Below are 20,549 nucleotides of genomic sequence, written 5' to 3' on the forward strand. Positions count from 1 at the left end.
CACCATCGCAGATGGCTCCGGTCTGCAAATCTCGCATACGGGTTCCACAACTCTCAACTCTTCTACTCATGCCTTTAAACTTCGCGATATATTATATGTTCCTAACCTTCACCGTAACCTGATCTCTGTTTATCGCCTGTGCAATTCTAATAACGTTTCTGTTGAATTCTTTCCTGCACATTTTCAGGTGAAGGATCTCAGCACGGGGGTCCGGTTACTCCAAGGCAAGACTAGAGACCAAATGTACGAGTGGCCGGTTTCTTCATCAAACACCATCTCCCTTTTTGCTTCTCCCACACCGAAAACCACTCTAGCTTCCTGGCACTCCCGATTGGGACACCCAACTTTTTCTGTTTTGCAATCTATTATTTCCAAGTTTTTGTTACCTCTTTCTGCTTCAGCTCAAAAAGAAAACTCTTGTTCTCATTGCCTCATTAATAAAAGCCATAAACTTCCATTTCATACAAACACTATCTCCTCTACTCAGCCTCTTGAATACTTGTATACCGATGTGTGGACCTCACCTATTTTATCCATCGATAATTTAAAGTATTATCTTATCTTTGTTGATCATTTCACCCGATACACATGGTTCTATCCTCTCAAACAGAAGTCTCAAGTCAAAGAAACTTTTGTTCACTTCAAAAGCTTAGTGGAGAAACACTTCGGCAAGCCTATCAAAAATTTGTACTCCGACAATGGCGGAGAGTACATTGCTCTACGGTCTATCCTCTCCTCACATGGGATCGCGCATTTCACCTCTCCACCTCACACTCCAGAACACAACGGCATGGCTGAGCGCAAGCACCGTCACATTGTTGAGACGGGCTTAACTCTACTCCACCAGGCTCGCCTACCGACAACATACTGGACATATGCATTTGCCGCTGCGGTGTATCTCATTAACCGACTTCCGACACCGATCATCGTGAACCAATCGCCCTACATGAAGCTCTTTGACACACAACCAAATTATCTCAAGCTTCGGGTGTTTGGGTGTCTGTGTTTTCCATGGCTCCGACCTTATGCTCAACACAAACTCGACGACCGGTCTCTACCTTGCATCTTCCTCGGTTACTCACTGACGCAAAGTGCATACCTGTGTCTCCATCAACAGACCGGCCGAATATACACCTCTCGGCACGTTCAGTTCATTGAGACTACGTTCCCATACATGGCTTCCCCACCAGTGAGAAGAGATAACGATGAGACCAACCACCAAGCTTTGCTCCTCCGACGCTTGTTCCGATCGCGCCACTCGTGCACTCTGTCGCGCCTACGCCCCCGTGTCCGGATCCTCACCACCAGGGAACACCAGGAAATAATACAACAGGTACTGTTATTGGTTCTGTGCAGGTACATGAAGAGAGATCTCCTCCACCGACAGCCCCCGCTCCCCAACCACAAACTCTTCCCTCTCCACATCCGCAAACTCTTCCCTCTACTTCCACTACCCAACCTGCACCCGCACCTGAACCTATCCCATTGCCCTCACCACCTATACCTACAGTCTTACCACCTCCTCCCACAGCAAACGCCCATCCTATGCAAACCCGAGCTAAGAACAAAATCACCAAACCAGCCCAAAAGCTTACTCTTTTAGCCGTAAACCAAGCCAAGAACCCTCTTATACCCACCACTGTGGCCCAAGCTATGCGAGATCCAAACTGGAGACATTCTATGGGAGATGAGTACAATGCTCAAGTTCGGAATCAAACGTTTGAACTGGTTCCGCCGGCGCCAAATCAGCATGTCATACCCACTAAGTGGATTCATACGATTAAATATCTTGCTAATGGTTCCATTGATAGGTACAAGTCGAGATGGGTGGCTCGCGGATACAACCAAGAGTATGGCATCGACTATGCGGAGACGTTCAGTCCGGTCGTCAAAACCCTCACGATTCGTCTCGTACTTCAACTTGCCGTCACTCGCGCCTGGCCTATAAAACAGCTGGACGTCAACAACGCTTTTCTTCAAGGAACACTAATGGATGAAGTCTATGTTTCTCAGCCTCCTGGTTTCGTAGATACTGATAGACCACACTATGTGTGTCGCCTCAAGAAGGCACTCTATGGACTCAAACAAGCACCACGGGCGTGGTATCAGGAACTACGAAACTTCTTACTCCAGACGGGCTGTATTAATTCGGTTGCAGATACGTCTGTCTTTGTTTACATCAAGGGAGCTCACATCGTATACATCTTGGTCTATGTCGACGATATAATCATCACTGGAAGCAGCAGCCTGATCGTTGATGGCGTGATACATGTTCTTGCCACTAGGTTCTCGCTAAAAGAACCCACGGATCTTCATTATTTTCTGGGTGTTGAAGCTACAAGAACTTCTGCTGGTCTGCATCTTATGCAACGCAAGTACATCATAGATCTCTTAACTAAGACGAAGATGTTGGACGCCAAACCTGTCCTCACACCTATGTCCGTCTCGCCGAAACTGACGCTCAAGTCGGGCACGGTTATGGCTGATCCGAGTGAGTTCCGTATGCTAGTAGGGAGCCTCCAGTATCTCTCTATTACGCGACCTGATATCGCCTACGGTGTCAACCGTCTCTCCCAATTCATGCATCAACCCACCGATGAGCACTAGCAAGCCGCGAAACGTGTACTCCGATATCTTGCTGGCACTCTTTCCCATGGTATCATGCTTCGCCGCGACACGCCACTGTCTCTCCATGCGTACTCCGATGCGGACTGGGCGGGAGATACAGATGATTACATCTCCACTAATGCTTTCATCCTCTTCCTTGGTGCAACACCAATAGCGTGGTCGTCTAAGAAACAAACCGGTGTTGCTAGATCTTCGACAGAGGCTGAATATCGAGCCGTTGCAAATACTGCTGCAGAGATGAAGTGGGTTTGCTCGCTCCTCACTGAACTTGGGGTCTCGCTCTCGCATCCGCCAGTCGTCTTCTGCGATAATGTAGGAGCTACGTATCTTAGTGCGAACCCAGTCTTCCACTCCCGTATGAAGCATCTGGCGTTAGACTTTCACTTTGTCCGCGAAAATGTTCAGTCTGGTGCCTTGCAGGTTACTCATGTCTCAACTAGAGATCAACTTGCGGACGCTCTCACCAAACCTCTCTCTCGGACGCGATTCATAGAACTGATGAACAAGATTGGAGTTGTTTCACTACCTCCATCTTGAGGGGGCGTATAGAGTATGTATGTATAAAGGGCAGTATAGTAAAACATCTAGACCTAGTATTCTACTTGTATTCAGTATATATACGTGTATTGCACATACTAATAAGATCATCCAATTCCATAAACCTACATCATATACTTTCCAGTTTTGTAAAGTGCAAATGGAATCTCTCGTGCAGGCTTATCTTTGAGTCCCCAAATTGGTCGAAAGAGCCATCTTTCAACCTTCAATGGAAAACCATACTAATCCTGACTGAAGGCAACTTTTTCCCTCCGGTAGGGGAACTATAGGTCCCAAGAAAAGACGCCATAGATCTAGAATGATCGTTACCAACATAGAAGCACCTAAAGCATCAACAGCCACACGTGACAATTCCCATTTATCACTAGATTTCTCATCCATCCTGCAATACCACCATTACCAATGGAAAAACGCATATGAAAAGGAGTTCAATTATTCTCTAAATGTAAGAAAGAGATGAAAAAATCTAGGACAGAGTAACAACAGAGTAACACTATAGACCAGTTTCGGTAGGCATCAGTCTTGTTTAAGGAGTCTCTTTACCTGAAGAACATTGGAAAGCTCACAATGAAGTATAATGCATAGAACAAACATCCAACTCTGTACATGGCATTTCGGTCCACGAACTCATAGTAAGGAAACTGCAAATGTTTGAAAACAAAACAAAAACATATCAAACTTGTTCTCAGGTAATTTCCAAAGAAGACTCTAGAATGATTTTACTAGCTAAACATATATACAAGAATAATTTATCAATAAGCTACTACTTGATAAAGCACGAAGTAAGTTGCTTTCTATGGTTCCCGTGATTAGGTAGAAACAGAAAACTAAAGAACTAATACGCCCTGAGAAAAAAGTATCAAGCAAATGAACACCACAACATACATTTACAATAGAAACAGTCTCTAGGTACGCAATGAAATAAGAAAAAGCCAGTATCCATGCAGCCTCAAAACACCATCTCAGAGAATCTGGTAAATCAGAAATGGCATGTCGTAGCCTTCGAAGAGTAATGTTGGATGCAACGTGGTAAAAGAGGAAACAAACATGTGCCATGAAGAATGTGTTGTGAGGCACCTGTTCAGCACAAAAACCTGCCATCATGAGCTCATGGAAACAATAAAACACAGACACACACAATGGATAACAGCCGAAGTTAGATGTGTGCTTGATTACATTATTCATTTTCCACGACGGAAAAGTATATGACGCTCCAAGAACTTGGAAGAAGTAGTGAGTCAAAAAGTAGTTTCCCACATAGCTGAAAATAATTATCCAGAGATTTGCCTGTTGTAGAAATAAAGTCCTTAATTGATACAACAATGGATGAGATTTCAAACTAGCTAATATTTATTAATGTCAATTTTTTTTTTTTGGAACACGTCAAAAACATAATAAAGAAAGTGTTGATTATGTGTAAGAATTTCTGGTATTATATTAATTATGTTGAGGAAAATAACTAAGAGATATGCAGCGACAGTTTCTCTACATGTGATTTGGTAAACCAAATAGCTTAAAAATTAAAACAGAGAAGGAAGAAAGCTTGCCTTAACCCAATAACGGTCCTTCCAGCATAAGCCTCTGTCGGCCTGAAGAAAGGAAGACGAGAGCGGTTAACTATCAGTTAGAGACACAAGTAAATGATCATGGCCATAGAACAACAAGTCAACATGTTTGCTGACACTGAAACAGAGTTCTCAAACCATAACAGAGTCATCATAGCTTCTATACAACCAAAAAACATAAAGATCTTCGTTTAAACAGGTTACATGCATTTAGTAGATGTACAAGACCCTCTTTAGATGTTTTCGAATTTTCCATTAACGTAGTAACTTCTAATCTAAGGTAAGGAGACAAAATAAAAAGAAAAAGGATTAATGAAAAAATAAGAAGTTTGTAGCATTGTTGTTAAGTATAACCTTTCCAATAACTAACATTGGTATCAAGAAAGCAGGAACAGCTGAAACCAAGGCCACAAGCAGATACTCCAACTCCGTGAATGTCTGCTAGTTAGTAATTAAAATTTAAATCGCTTTCAACTGTGAATACCTAGTTGCATGGAGCTAAACAAGCCAACTCCGTGATACGTAGACTTCATATGAAACATATTGATAATCTTACAGAACGGACCTCGTAAAGCTCGTAAGGCACAATGATTCCCAAATAGAGAGTAAGCCAGAAAGGAGTGTAGAAGAGGAAGAAGAGCTCTCCCCATCTCTTGCTCGGATTTTGTGCCAGCCACAAGCTCCGAGAAACATCACTTGATCCTGTAAATACTGTAACTTTATATTATATTTATGTTAACAAAAATCGGTAAAACAGAAGAAGCAGAAGAGATGGGCGTTACCTGACATCCTCCTTGTGACCGGAAAATCTGGAGATTGGCTTTGGGAAGAGAAAAGTTTCGATTGGTTACATGAAAGGTATTACTCTGTACGATCGACCAAATAAATAATCACAACTAGGTGGTCGTGACAGCTCAACTATCGTGATTATGACGGGAATTATGTGTAAGCTCAAGAAAAGAGCTGTGATCGTGAAGAAGAGAGGAAGACTGTGTCACACATGTGATCGATGTGTGACACAATGGAAAAAGTCGGTTATGGAAACTATGACGTGGCATAACGTGGTTATCAAGTAAAGAAGATATGGAAGATTAGATTGCATCGAGATATTAGGAAATATAGTATATTCGATGAGGGCTACTTAACTAGATTGTTTAGGGCAGATCTAGGTTAAGGACGCTAATTGAAAAAGCTTGAGCAAGGGGTTTGTCTTGTCAAGTAAAGAGGTGATCGAGTTCAGGTTGTTGAAGCTCGATCTACTGAGTTAAGAGTTTAGAAATTGGTCCGTCTCTAGTCGTGTGTGACTGAGAGTAATTCGGATTAAACAGATCTAGGTGATTGTTTAAGTGATTTCTAATATACAAGAAAGAGTGTTCTTGGATTCTCGTTGTGCTCTGTTTATTGGGTGTCCCTGAACTTTCATTTGGTATCAGAGCGGGAAACCTCTGTGGTATCAATTACTACTAACAGGTTGAGATCCTGCGGATTTCATGAACACCATGAAGGAGATTGTCACGCTACACAAGCCTATCATGCTAGACGGAGGCAACTTTGGACACTGGAAGGCACGAATGAGACATGTGATCAGAGGGATCGACGAGGATGCCTGGACTGCTGTTGAGGATGGGTGGTCTCCACCCACTGTGATGATAGAAGATAAGACCTTGGGTCCAAAACCTAAGGATCAGTGGACAGATTCAGAAAAATCAGCATCAAAATTCAACTCTAAGGCTTTAACTGTCATCTTCTCTGCTGTCGATTTGGAGCAATTCAAAATCATTCAGGGATGTGAGTCGGCGAAGGAAGCTTGGGATACGCTGATCAATCACTTTGAAGGAAACACAAGTGTACGACGAACCAGAATTGATCACTTAGCCTCAAGGTTTGAGAACTTGCGCATGGGAGATGATGAACCTATCGATGGGTTTATCTCTAAAATCAGTGAGCTGGCTAATGAATCTTCTGTCTTGGGCAAGAAGTATGAAGAAAAGGATCTGGTTAAGAAACTCCTGAGATGTTTACCTCCACGGTTTGAAACATACAAGGCAGTTCTCAACATCGCCGTTGACACTGATGAGATGAAGTTCGATCAACTCTCTGGTATCCTGAAGGTTCATGATCTCGAGAAATCTGATCGACAGGAGAACACTCAGAAGAGTATTGCCTTCACTGCAAATTCTAAAGATGATGACAGAGTCTCTAAAATTGAAGATAATCTGAGCTTAATGGCAAAGAATTTTAACAAGTTTATGAGACGGGTTGAAAAAGGTGGTAGCAGATCAAACAGTCGGTTTCAGAGGAATGAATCAGATCGTGGTAATTCACAGTCATCAAGGTCAGATGCTTCAAAAAGGAAGAAGGAGCTTCAGTGTCATGAATGTGAAGGATATGGGCACTTTCGGAATGAATGTCCACTCACCAAGAGAAAAGAACTCAAGTGCATAGAGTGCAAGGGGTATGGTCACACTCGCAGTGAATGTCCAAATAACTTGAAAAAAGACAAGTCACTTATGAGCTTCAGCGATACAGACTCGGATAGTGAGAGTGATGATGGGGAATTACATCTGAACTTTATGGCACTCGTAGCACTTGAAGGTATGACTTCAGCTTCTGACAAAGTGGAAGTAGTAATGGATGAGGAAGACGACGAGCTCAATCTTGACCTGGAAACAGAGTACAAGACACTGTTTAATCAGTTTACTGAGCTTAGCCATGAAAACCTTCAGCTCATAAAGGATCGAGCAATGTTGAAAGCACAAGTAAACATCCTGGAACTTGAGAAACCTATAACACAACCTGCTGCTCTTTCAATCTTAAAAGAATCCGATCAAGAAGTTCTGGCATTAAAACGAGCCATGACTGAGCAGGAACGATCTCATAAGGAGTTTGAGGCTAAATTCAATCAGTTGAGCGAACTATTCTTTCAAGAAAAAGATAAGAGTAAGCTGTTGGAAAGCCAGTTGGCTGAAAACCTCAAAAAGGTCAAGATGCTCTCAACCGGCACCAAGTCTCTAGATCATCTGCTCACTTTGGGACAATGCCCCAGCACAAGCCGAGGGCTTGGATTTCATGGATCTATCTCTAAGTCGGATCAAGAAGGACATCAAGTTGTGTTCGTAAAAGAAGTCTCCAAGGAGGAAAAGGTTGCTGACTCCCGTCCTCCTCAAGCTCAGCCTGCTATTCAGAACACTGGGAAATACGAGTCTAACTCTCGTGCACGACGTCGTGGAAATGGATGTCACTTCTGTGGAAAACGAGGACACCATGTCAGTTTCTGTTACTTTCGAAGACGCCAATATGAGCGAGCCTGGAGATTAAACTTGTGTTTCATGGAACCATCTATGTATGGACATGTCTGGATTGCTAAAAGAGACTTATATCCTACCTACAAAGATCGCGTCGGCAATAAGTCACACAAGGAATTTCCTGAGTCACACACCAAACCAGAGTTGAATCTAGCATGTAACTTCACGAGTATATCAGAGAAGGTCAACTTGGTTAGTCACGTTGCATACACCAGTGCAGATGGTAGTTCTCAAATCGATTCTCCTTGGTACTTTGACAGTGGTTGCTCAAAACACATGACAGGAAGCTATGAACATCTTGAGAAACTTCAACCTATCAAGGGTGGAAAAGTGACTTTTGGTGATGGAGGACAAGGAAAGATACGAGGCGTAGGAGTAACTGATAGACCGGATCTACCTCGTCTTATCAATGTATACTATGTTGATGGCCTCAAAGCAAATCTTATCAGTGTAAGTCAACTATGTGATGAAGGCCTAGAAGTGATCTTTAATAGCAAGGAATGTCGTGCTGTGGATCCACAAGGGAACATCGTGCTGTGTGGAATCCGATCTGGTAATAACTGCTATATGTGGAAGCCTACAAATGTGTGCTGCTCAGCAACTACATCTAAGCTTGATCTGTGGCATAAGAAGCTAGGGCACATGAACATCAATGGGCTGACCCGACTTGTTAATGCGGAAGTGGTCAGAGGAGTTCCAGATTTAGAATCTCAGACGAGTACCGTATGTGGAGCGTGCTGTCAAGGAAAACAAGTTAAGGTGCAACACAAGCGAATCCCTGAGATTAGATCCAAGCAGTTGTTGGAGCTTGTTCACATGGATCTCATGGGTCCAATAACTCCTGAGAGTGTTGCAGGGAAAAAGTACATTCTGGTCATGGTAGATGACTTCTCAAGATATACATGGATGGACTTTCTACGAAACAAGTCAGATGCTATTGATAGTTTCAGAATTCTCGCATTACAACTGAAGCAGAAAGGTGGAATCATGGAAATCAAGAGTGACCATGGTGGTGAGTTTCAGAACGAACAGTTCGATAGTTTCTGCCAAAGTCAAGGAATTCGACATCAATATGCAGCACCTAGAACTCCACAGCAGAATGGTGTTGTTGAGAGAAAGAATCGTACACTACAAGAGATGGCTAGGGCAATGCTATGTGGAAACAATGTCCCACCAGGGTTTTGGGCAGAGGCAGTGAGCACCGCATGCTATGTTATAAATCGGGTGTATGTCAAACCTAAGACTAAGACTACACCATATGAGATACTAAAAGGCAAGACTCCCAACCTGAGCCATATGCATGTGTTTGGGTGTTTATGTTACATCCTGAATGACAAAGATCACTTGGGAAAGTTTGATGCCAGAAGTGATGTAGGAATGTTTCTGGGTTACTCAACTAACAGCTCTGCATATCGAGTCTTTAACCAGCGTACCAAATTCATTGGAGATAAGGTGAATGTGGTTTTTGATGACAGTGTAGGATTCTATCAGACCAGGGTCACACAAACAGTTGAATGTGTTACACCGAGTAGCTCTTCTCCGGAAGCAATCATCAAAGAGGAATCTGAGGGAGAGGAAGATTCAAATGATGTACGCGTTGACCTGGATCAAGGAAAAGTGCATAAAAATCATTCCTCGGCTGATGTCATTGGAGGTGTGTTTGATGAAAGGGTTACACGAAAGAAACAAATCAACTTCAAGGAGATGGTCAAGTTGGCATCGTTCATGGCTAAGATGAACAACGTGGAGTGCTACGTCTCTCAGATAGAACCAAAGAATCTCCAGGAAGCCTTGGAAGATGAATATTGGACCGACTCCATGCATCAGGAGCTGGAACAGTTTGAACGATTAGATGTGTGGGAACTGGTTCCTAGACCTGAGGGAGTAAATGTCATTGGAACTAAATGGATTCACAAGAACAAGATAGATGAAGAAGGTAACGTAACTCGCAACAAGTCAAGACTGGTTGGACAAGGTTACACTCAGATTGAAGGAGTGGATTTCGATGAAACATTTGCTCCTGTAGCACGTCTCGAATCGATCAGGTTACTCTTTGGAATGGCATGTGGGTTCAGAATCAAACTTTATCAAATGGATGTCAAGAGTGCTTTTCTGAATGGTGTTCTACAAGAAGAAGTTTATGTGACACAACCAAAAGGGTTTGAGGATCCACACTTCCCTGACTATGTCTACAAACTCAAGAAAGCTCTCTATGGACTTAAACAAGCTCCACGAGCCTGGTATGAAAGACTGACCGATTTCCTCATCAAAGCTGGGTTTCAGAGAGGAGGAGTTGATAAGACTCTATTCATAGGAGAAAATGGAAAGGATGTTATCATTATCCAAGTGTATGTGGACGACATAATCTTTGGTAGCACATCAAAAGAAATGGTGGATGATTTTGTTCGGACAATGACAAAAGAATTTGAGATGAGTATGGTTGGGGAGCTCAGTTACTTTCTTGGACTACAAATCAAGCAGCTTGTGGATGGAATCACGGTTTCTCAAAGCACGTATGCCAAAAATCTTATCAAGAGATTTGGAATGGAAACCAGCAAAGTCGCAAACACACCAATGAGCTCCACTACCAAGCTGTCTCGAGATGATGATGGAAAGCCAGTTGATGAGAAACTCTACAGAGCTATGATTGGGAGCCTCTTGTATCTCACCGCAAGTCGACCCGATCTCCGTCTGAGTGTGGGTATTTGTGCTCGTTATCAAGCATCTCCGAAGGAGTCGCACATGAATGCTGTTAAGCGTATCATTAAATATGTGAAAGGAACTTTGGATTTTGGTCTTCACTATACCTTTGAAACTAATGTGAATCTTGCAGGTTTTTGTGATGCAGATTGGGCTGGTTGCTTAGATGACAGACATATCACTTCTGGAGGTTGTTTCTTTCTTGGGAACAACATGGTAGCTTGGCACAGCAAGAAGCAGAACTGTGTCTCTCTCTCGACTGCAGAGGCTGAGTACATTGCATTGGGAAGCTGTTGCACACAATTACTTTGGATGCGACAAATGCTCGTTGATTATGGTATCATCTCTGATCCCATGCTTGTTCATTGTGATAACATGAGTGCCATAAATTTGTCTAAGAACCCTGTTCAGCATTCACGTACCAAGCATGTGGATATACGACATCACTTTGTGAGAGAGCTAGTTGAGATGAGAATTGTGATTCTAGAGCATGTACCAACCGAGAAACAGCTTGCTGATCTCTTTACCAAACCATTGGACTACAATACCTTCCTAGGGCTTCGTAAGGCCTTGGGAATTGTTAATCTCTGAATAAGTCCTGTCAGAAGAGGAAGGTCACTGCATGTTCATCGCACTGACTAAGTCATTGTACTACTACACCATCAAAACCTTGAGTCAACAAGTTCACTTCTGCAAGTCATCCTCCACGAGTTTATCACCCCTCTCTTAGGTTCACTAAAGAAAGACACTCATCTCGGATCAGGATGCTATCACATTTTAGTTCTGAGTACTGATCACTGTCTGGATTGAACGAGGAAACACTTGAGGAGCTGAGTGTATAAGTAAGGAGAAGAAGGTGTGTTAAACAAAGAAAAGTCTGAGTTACTCAGTAACAGAAAGTTAAGCAAAAAGGCCTGGAATGATAGATACTCAAATTGGAACTGGATGCTATCACATTTTGATTCTAACTTGATCACTGTCTTGACTGGGCAGAGAAGATCACAATTCTTAGAGATGGCCCGATCTGGATCAGGGTGTTATCCCACTTTGTGTCTAGACTCGGATACCATCTCATTGCACTGAATTGTCGATTGTACTCTTGGAGTCAAATTTAATCAAGTTCTTGTCGAGTAGAAGAGACAAGCACAAGATGTTTAACACGTGTTTCCAGACATTGCTAATGAGTGTGAGTGTGGACTTGAGGAAGGATGATCAGCTGATGTGAATCTTGTGTGTGACAGCTACTCGGCTGAGAAAGAGCTACTAACTCGAGTTGACTCATTGATTTCATTAAAGTTCTTTGTGGTAGGTGACTGAGTTGGTGCAATGACTTCTGTGTCTTTCCTCTGGACAAAAAGGCATCATGAGCATGCTTTAAAATGGTTACGTGTATATAGTTTTTCTTGATACTTGCTTGATGATTCTCGGTTCTCTCTCTCAGGCTCTCACATGGTTGTAAGTGTTGTCGAAAATCACTTGGTCATAATCTCTCTTATGTTGTTTTGGTTCTTTATTTTTCCTTTGGGCCTCAGTTATTCTTGGGCCTCTCTTATGTGACTAATAAAGGGTGAGTTGATTTTTTTTGGAGCATTGTTATTATCGCCACTTTCAAAGAGATTCTCAAGCTCAGCTCTCTCTCCTCTCGCCATCGACATGCAACCGCGAAGAAGCTCCCATCTAAATCGAGGCTCATCTGGTGCTGGAAGCTCGTCTCAGCCTCTCTCGTCACAGCCGCAGTCTTCTCCACCGGCACGGAAGCGAGCTCGTCGGCGTCCATCGCGCGATGTATCACCGGAGCGTGTTGAGCCAGAGAATGAGTCACTCTCGGAGACTGACTCCGATAATGGCGTTGAGAATCCTATGGGTGAAGCTGAGACCCTTGCGAATCGAGCTAAGGAGGAGCGATATCATGAAAATCGCCTCATGTATCGGACCAAGCTCGATTTGTACCCCGAGCTAATGCAACCACACAAGACGCCTCTTGCTTCCCGATTCTTCTCTATGGCGGCTACAGAGCGATTCCAGGGACTCAAGACGAGGAAATTCATCAATCAACATCGTATCTCTCTTACCGATGCGAACCTTGCCGATGTTCGGAGTATTGTGGAGAATGCAGGATTACTTCATACTCTCACCGACGTTGATGCCTATCAACCAACTGTGGTAAGAGAATTCATAACTAATCTCTTGGAGGCCTCTGAACGCGATGTTGGTGTAGCTGTGTATCTTAGGGGGTCGATGATAGATTTCTCACCAAGCTTGATTAATGCCATCTACTGCATCCCTGGATTTGAGGATGATCCTAACTGGTTGGATGAAGGTATTGATGAAGTGTGTGGGTTCCTCACTGATGGGCAGATAAACCGATGGGAAAACATGAGCTCAAAGTTTCTCACCCCGACGAATCAGGTGCTGTACAAGCTGGTTTGCACCAACTGGATTCCGACAATGAACTACACCAACATGAATCAAGCTCGTTTGAAGTTTGTGTATATGCTTCATCACAATGAAGATGGTTTCAACTTTGGGAAGCTGGTATATGATCAGATCATGAAGATGGCTGAAAACACTAAGAAGAAAAAGTCTCGAAGGATCATGTTTCCTACTCTGATTCAGCAAGTCATCAACTTCCAGAGGATTGTCCCCATTGACTATCCGACTGATGAGTTTACCGGCTTTCCTAAGCTGGTGGTGAAAGACATCAAAGCAGGGCGTGGCACTGGAGCAGACACACGATCTGCAACCCTTGAGGAAGACATTGAACGCACCATCGCTGATCTCAAAGCCATTCACATTCGTCTGAGGAGTAAGCGTATCATGTTTATGGATTTTTTTTATCCTAGACTAACTTGTGCCTGTTTGTTTTTCTCTGAATGTGCATCTAAGCAGGGGGAGAATACCCTCGATATGCTCCACCTCCCACCGGGAATCGAGAGGATGAAGTAGCTGAAGATACCGAAGAGCTGAGTCAAGCTGGTGACACTGAGGAGCTTAGTCGAAGCTTATCTTTCTGAGCATGAAACTCTGTCATGTTGTGTTTTCTTGTTTTAAAAATAAGATGTGGTAGTAAGACTAAGGATCATGTTGCTTTAAGTAATGATGTGCTCTGATGATGTAGACTTTGGATTCCTATCTATGCATTATGGGTATTAAAATGATCTCAGTGTGCTTGTTTCGATATCTTGTGTCTGGTGCTTTCAGTGTGGATTTGCAGGTTGCTTAGGATGTCACATTAAGATAAAAAGGGGGAGAATGTAAGCTCAAGAAAAGAGCTGTGATCGTGAAGAAGAGAGGAAGACTGTGTCACACATGTGATCGATGTGTGACACAATGGAAAAAGTCGGTTATGGAAACTATGACGTGGCATAACGTGGTTATCAAGTAAAGAAGATATGGAAGATTAGATTGCATCGAGATATTAGGAAATATAGTATATTCGATGAGGGCTACTTAACTAGATTGTTTAGGGCAGATCTAGGTTAAGGACGCTAATTGAAAAAGCTTGAGCAAGGGGTTTGTCTTGTCAAGTAAAGAGGTGATCGAGTTCAGGTTGTTGAAGCTCGATCTACTGAGTTAAGAGTTTAGAAATTGGTCCGTCTCTAGTCGTGTGTGACTGAGAGTAATTCGGATTAAACAGATCTAGGTGATTGTTTAAGTGATTTCTAATATACAAGAAAGAGTGTTCTTGGATTCTCGTTGTGCTCTGTTTATTGGGTGTCCCTGAACTTTCATTATGTCCGCAGTTAAGATTTAATCACATGTGACGTTACTCCATGGACCATTCTGACAAGCTACAGAGGTGTGCTTGGAAAGCAAGCAATCAACAGAAGGGCTGAAGAATAAGTATGAAGTGGAGGACTTAAAGAAAGTCAATGGGCGAACAGAAGATTTGAGCTACCTGCTCAATGTCACAATATTACACTTAGTCAACGATAATCTGTTCATTAAAAATATAGTTTTTGTCCTTTTGGATGAATACACACTCAACTCATTTTTTTTTAACAGAAAAAAAAACTAAGTTGAGTGTATTCATCTAAAAAAACACACTCAACTTGGTTTCTTACGCTAAAAGTTAACCCTATCACGTCACCCGAGAGGTGTTGAAGGCAAAACTATCTTATTTGAGCATATCTAATTGAACTCTATTTTTCTTCATAATAGAAAATTTTGAAAATTAAAATGTGGGTTTTTACTTCCATATTTTTCTTTTTTTTTTTTTTTTTTTTTGTCAACAAACACAGACTCATATAGACTCTGTGAACCAAACTGGTAGCTCCGCATCCATATGGACGACAAAAGACGCTTGCTTCCTGGCACTACGTGCTAAGCTATCCGCCCTTTTATTTTGTGTCCGTGGTATATGAACGAGCTCTGAACTGGTGAAACTCCTCCTCAAGGCTCTAATATCTTCTAAGTAACTTGCAAAGGCTGGCCACTCTTCTGGTTCCGAAACCATTTTCACCAACTGAGAACAATCCGTTGCAAACGTGACTGAGAACTGTCTTAAATTCCTCATACATTCCATCGCCCAAATTAACGCCTCCATTTCTGAATGTAATGGCGACCTAGTGGCTCTTGTATTCCTTGCACCCATAAGTCCGTCATAACCTTCCAAGGTGCTATACCATCCTTGTCCCGAAAAATTATCCTGCCCTTTCCATGACCCATCTGTGAAACACCATCTACCTGGTATTGTTGGGGTTGTCGCCTGAGATCCTGGAATATGGCGATCTGTACCCTGAGCAGGACTGACTTGTGCCTCCGCCCATAATAATGCCTCCGTTTCCGCCAATTTTAGTGTATCCATTGGGTCAATATCCATATTACTAAACACTTTATTATTTCTTGCTTTCCATATATACCAAAGGATCCATGCAAACTGATGATCATCCATTGCTGGTTGCATTCTCCAAAATAAATAATCCATATTTGTAAACAAAGCATGTGTTGGAAAACAGACTGGATTTGTTGGGATTTTCGACAACGCCCATATCTGAATTGCCGGTGGACACTCGAAGAAAATATGGTTTATTGATTCTTCGGGTGCCCCACACCTGTCACAAATAATATCTCCCTTTAGTCCTCGTGCCTTTAGATTCTTTTTTACCGCTATACATCCTGAAAGTAATTGCCATAAGAAATGTTTCATCTTCGGTGGACACTTTATTTTCCAGCAAAACGCCTTCAAAGAAGAGATCGAAGGACCATATACTTGTAGTGTTTTATCTCTATCCGGATAAACCCGTTCAATTTGATAACCAGATTTAACCGTGTACTTTCCATTCATTGTAAAATGCCAACCATCCCTATCATCCAATCTTGATCTGCTCAGTGGCAAACTCTCGATTATTTTTGCATCAAGTGGATCGACCAATGTCCGTATAGCCTGAATATTCCAAGTTCGCGATGTTGCATCAATAAGAGCATCCACCGTGAGATCTGGAAAAAGAGAGTGATTATTTTTATTTGCTGGTCTCGGGCGAGTGGATGGAAGCCACGGATCATTCCATACTGAAATAGAAGATCCTGTTCTCACCCTTTTGATTAGTCCTTTGCTAACCAGAGATCTAGCAGAGACAATACTACGTCATCCATAGGACGCCGAGTACGATCTAATTGGTTCCAGGGGCGATGCATTCCGAAAATACCGTCCCTTGAACACACGGGAGAATAAAGTGTTTGGTTTCTCTAGTAATCTCCATAATTGTTTCCCCAACATAGCCGTGTTACTTCCATATTTTTCTATAATAAATAAATGTTATATTTTTCTTTATTATAAAACAAATCTACTTTTCAAATTTAAATATAGAAGCATGAAATAGCCATTCATTTATAATAAGAAAAATATAACATTTTCTATTATAAATTAACATATTTGAGAAAAATATCAATTTAAAAATTCCTATATTATGAAAAAATAAAAATAGATTAGAGATGGTCTTAAATAATAAATGACCTGTCTTCTTTTTAATCTCAATCTGGATAAAAAAAATAGAGACAAATTAGATATGCTCTAATAATTTGGAGTGTTAATTTGTAAGTATTTTTTTGCAGTGTCAAAAAAACATAGTTAGATGCTTACTAGTTGGTGTGACACAATGTCTAAGATAATAACTAGGATAATAAAAACTATAAGTCAAGGTATTTATCCAAATTTATTATTATTTACATGAGATCTTTTAAATTATTATTATCTAATTATATTGTAAATTTATGTCATATATATTTTGAATCGATCTACCTTAAGATCCAAGAAAATTTATTAATTGATCGTGTTTATTAATTTATTGAATATTAATATATATATATAGAAAACTAAAGATCTAACATGTTTGTGTCCTTGATAGTTAATTTGAACCAACTCAATATGAGATCTTATCATTTGGAGTGTTAATTTGTGTATTTTTTGGCAGTGTCAAAAAAATAGTTAGCTGCTTACTAGATGGTGTGTCTCAATGTCTAATACTTGAAATATTTGATCAAAAAATCTATCATTCAAGTGATTAATTATTTTATAAAATAAAACATTATACTAAGTATATAATTTGGCATATACAAAATTATGAGTTAAACTAAATATATATTATTGTATTTTAATATTAATAAATAATATATTAATTATTATAACAATTCCTAATATTTATATATTTTATTACTATTATATTACTCCCTCCGTTTCTTAATTGTGACATTTTTCACACAGATTAAGAAAGTTGTTGAAATATATGTAAGTTGTAATTAATTATACCTCTTTGACCAATAGTATTTTAGATAAATAAAATTATTTATAAAATCAATGCAGTTTGCAATTAATTTTCAACTGAAAGTTAGTATAATTTACATTGGAATTGTAAAGTAATACTCTTTGTGTAACAAGAAAATGAGCTTAAAGTAACACTTATTATAAAATATAAGGAGTATAACTTTAAGTTTTAAGCGATTCAAAAGAATAATTACCACAATTTTTAAATGTGTACATCTAGGCGCGACATAAGCTGCAACTTAAACATTTCTTAAATAGCTCTTAATTGTCTCTTTCATAAAAGTTATATATATACATATATATATATTACAGTTTATTTGCGTTAGCTAAGGACTATTTGGAAGTTTCGAATGATCGAATCAAATGTTTTGAACGATGGAATCAATCTTTTCTTTTTTGAGTTTAGTTTATTTGTTTATTGATGTATTCGCTTTTTGGAGCACAATATGTTGAGACTGAGTTGTCTATGCTCGGCCATCATTTATGATGGTTTGAAGAGTACGAGAAACATTCTTACTAGTAGGAATATGTGGGAGTTTTTCAAGAAAATCAAAATATTAACATTTTTATTTGATTATTTGTAATCTATTGTATTTTTATTAGACCAATCATAGTAATTTAACATGTCTTATTTGATATTTGACTTAATCAATCAAAAATATAAACTTTAAAGTAAATCACAAAGAATATATATATTTATTATAAAAATACAAAAAATCGCCAGCCAGTTAGCTCAATAAACTGATTAATTGGTCCATTTATCGATTAGTCGATCTATTATTTGGTTAATCGGTCCAACTCAACAAAAAAAATGGTAAACTATGAAAGTAATTTCAGGGTTTATTAAGAAAAATACTAGACTAAGTCTATAGATCACAGTCTCACCTCTTTTTCTCTCACTAACCGATGTGGGTGGATTTTTGTGCACCTTGATTAATAATCGAAAATAAATAAAATACACTGTTGAAAATCAAAGTCGGGTTGATTAGCTTCAGCAAAAGGTCAATGCCACTAGGAGAACGACTGGATTGTTCAATTATGCATATATTAATATATTCACATCAATAAAAATCTATTTTCGTCAACCGGAATCTGATTAAATCGTTGTTTTCTAAAGATATTGTTGCCCATAATCTTTTTTTCCCTAGTTTCACATCTCAAACACTATCAAATACTTAGTGTAGATTTTATGACTAGGTTCATCAACCAAGGCCTCCATAATCGCTTTTTGTTTTACATTTACAACTTCATATTCTGACCTCACCGTATACGATCCTGATTGCATGTGTTTCCACACATATCCATCCTTTCTCCCAAAGTGACTTGGCTGAATCTCCAAAACAAATTCCACGTCGTCAGGCACCAGCAGCTACCTAATAAGCGGTTTGTTCCAGCACTGGTCTCGTGGATTAGGAGATGATGCACTCTCAGGTCCCAATTGAATTCTTCCCCCACAGGGATGGCTGTTCTCACTTGTACATCGGGGATCCATAAATCATTCCAAACATTAGTTTCATCCTCGTCCCAATCGTGCGGAGCACCCTGTCACTTAACACCGATCACACTAGCTGTTCATAAGCTGCTCCAACCAAACGATGGATTGTTTGCCTTTCCAACCAGCAGAGTGTTTGAGTGGTGAAAGTATCACCCTCTCAGAACTCTATCCAGCTGTGACTCAGGATAAATTAAAATCCTCCAAACTTATTTGAAAGCAATGCGAGATCTCTAAATCACAATCCTTGTTTTTCTAGAGATACAGAAATTATATCCCAAGCTAGTAGCCGCACCATGATCTTGATATAACTCGAGTCATCTTTTAATGGATTTCTTGTGGTAGTAGAAAGCAAGACAGCGTAAATGTTGGTACTGCTTGTGCAACTGATTTGATTTGAACCTCCTTGCCTCCTTTAGAGAGGTATTCAGCCTCCTATGTGTTTAATCGCAAAACGATCTTGGACATATGTAAAGACATGGTTTTTGGAGCCACAGATCTTCTCCTCCATGCCGAGGTAAATACCCATTCCTCTCTCTTTGTTAGTTCTATATAAACTTTTTAAGTCTTGTTTTGTGGATGTTATAAGCTTAGAATCAAACTGAACTGAAAAATCAATCTATACTATTAAAGCATGATTTATCATAGTATTTTGCCATTGATTTAATTTAATAATTACAAGAAATGTCATTCCTATAATTATGCTCAACAATTTTAATTACTTATTAACATAAATGCTCATATTTAAGTTTATATGTATGCAATTTTTTATCTATGAAAATATTAAAAAAATCTATTAATTTAATTAATTTTATAATAAATGAAATAATTTTGCATTATCTAAGCTCGCGAAAAGTAGTTATACTTATTTTTGGTTTTTTCATAAATGAATTGAGCGTTTTAGCCAAATCACTGAAAAGAAAATACATAAAAAGAGTTATAAACGAAGGGCCTAATTTTTATATTGTTTCGATACATGATTAAGTATGGCCTTAACCAGTGGCTTATTCAATGTGACCGCAATGAGCAACCGAGCCATATCCAACCCTAGTACACCCCTCCATTTTGGATGGAGTTTGAGAAAAACGACCCACTGATGTCAGATAACGCTTTTAACCCCAACTGATAGATATGTGGCTATGCAATGAGTTGAGGTCCACCTAAAGTGGCATGGCTGTGAAGTACGGAGGTATTGATCAAGTTTCAGGCATCCATTCACTGAGCATCAAAGACAATGCCAAGAGACGCAACAGCTCCGCTTAAGCAACATGATTCCTTAAAGCCTCATTCTCTACCCGAAACAGAACAATATCCTTATTGATGAATTGCACATCAAATCTTGCCCTTTGAGCTAGGAACAGACTAGATCTTGTTGGCAATAGTGTTGATTGAGCCCACACGAGGCAGCATCAATCAACTCCACATGAGGAAGTTGGTAGCACTGAGTTTTGTCACGTTTTTCATAGTGACATTGATAAGGCCATTTGAAATCGGAGAGGCAGTTTCGTGAGATGTGGCAGGTGAACTTGTCATACAAA

General features: G+C 40.2%; 2 protein-coding genes across 4 annotated transcripts; one reads left to right on the plus strand and one right to left on the minus strand.

Annotated features, from left to right (window-relative positions):
- Positions 1-3,255: 3,255 nt before the first annotated feature.
- LOC108807455 (cycloeucalenol cycloisomerase-like) lies at positions 3,256-5,685 on the minus strand. Of its 3 annotated transcripts, none has more exons than XM_056989989.1 (8): positions 5,534-5,684; positions 5,317-5,462; positions 5,106-5,189; positions 4,734-4,775; positions 4,363-4,473; positions 4,072-4,263; positions 3,730-3,827; positions 3,256-3,568 (listed from the first exon to the last, which is right to left on the minus strand). In XM_056989989.1, the coding sequence occupies exons 1-8, from the start codon at positions 5,538-5,540 to the stop codon at positions 3,385-3,387; spliced, it is 864 nt and encodes a 287-aa protein (XP_056845969.1). In that variant the 5' UTR covers positions 5,541-5,684; the 3' UTR covers positions 3,256-3,384. The 3 variants fall into 3 exon arrangements, with proteins under 3 accessions (XP_056845969.1, XP_056845970.1, XP_056845971.1); XM_056989990.1 differs by having other exon boundaries at positions 5,317-5,453; positions 5,534-5,628; XM_056989991.1 differs by lacking the exon at positions 5,106-5,189 and having other exon boundaries at positions 5,534-5,685.
- Positions 5,686-12,409: 6,724 nt separating this feature from the next.
- LOC108845844 (uncharacterized) lies at positions 12,410-13,770 on the plus strand. The gene is made up of 2 exons (XM_018619037.2): positions 12,410-13,562; positions 13,646-13,770. The coding sequence occupies exons 1-2, from the start codon at positions 12,410-12,412 to the stop codon at positions 13,768-13,770; spliced, it is 1,278 nt and encodes a 425-aa protein (XP_018474539.2).
- The last annotated feature ends 6,779 nt before the right edge of the window (positions 13,771-20,549 follow it).

The sequence above is a fragment of the Raphanus sativus genome, chromosome 6 (assembly GCF_000801105.2).
Source record: "Raphanus sativus cultivar WK10039 chromosome 6, ASM80110v3, whole genome shotgun sequence".
Classification (NCBI taxonomy): domain Eukaryota; kingdom Viridiplantae; phylum Streptophyta; class Magnoliopsida; order Brassicales; family Brassicaceae; genus Raphanus; species Raphanus sativus.

Coding starts and splice junctions, on each gene's coding strand:
- LOC108807455 (XM_056989989.1), bottom strand. Junction 4,474..4,733: donor AGGACCGTTATTGGGTTAAG/GCAAGCTTTCTT, acceptor TTTCTACAACAG/GCAAATCTCTGGATAATTAT. Junction 3,828..4,071: donor AGACTGTTTCTATTGTAAAT/GTATGTTGTGGT, acceptor AAACATTTGCAG/TTTCCTTACTATGAGTTCGT.
- LOC108845844 (XM_018619037.2), top strand. CDS start 12,410: ATGCAACCGCGAAGAAGCTCCCATCTAAATCGAGGCTCATCTGGTGCT. Junction 13,563..13,645: donor CATTCACATTCGTCTGAGGA/GTAAGCGTATCA, acceptor GCATCTAAGCAG/GGGGAGAATACCCTCGATAT.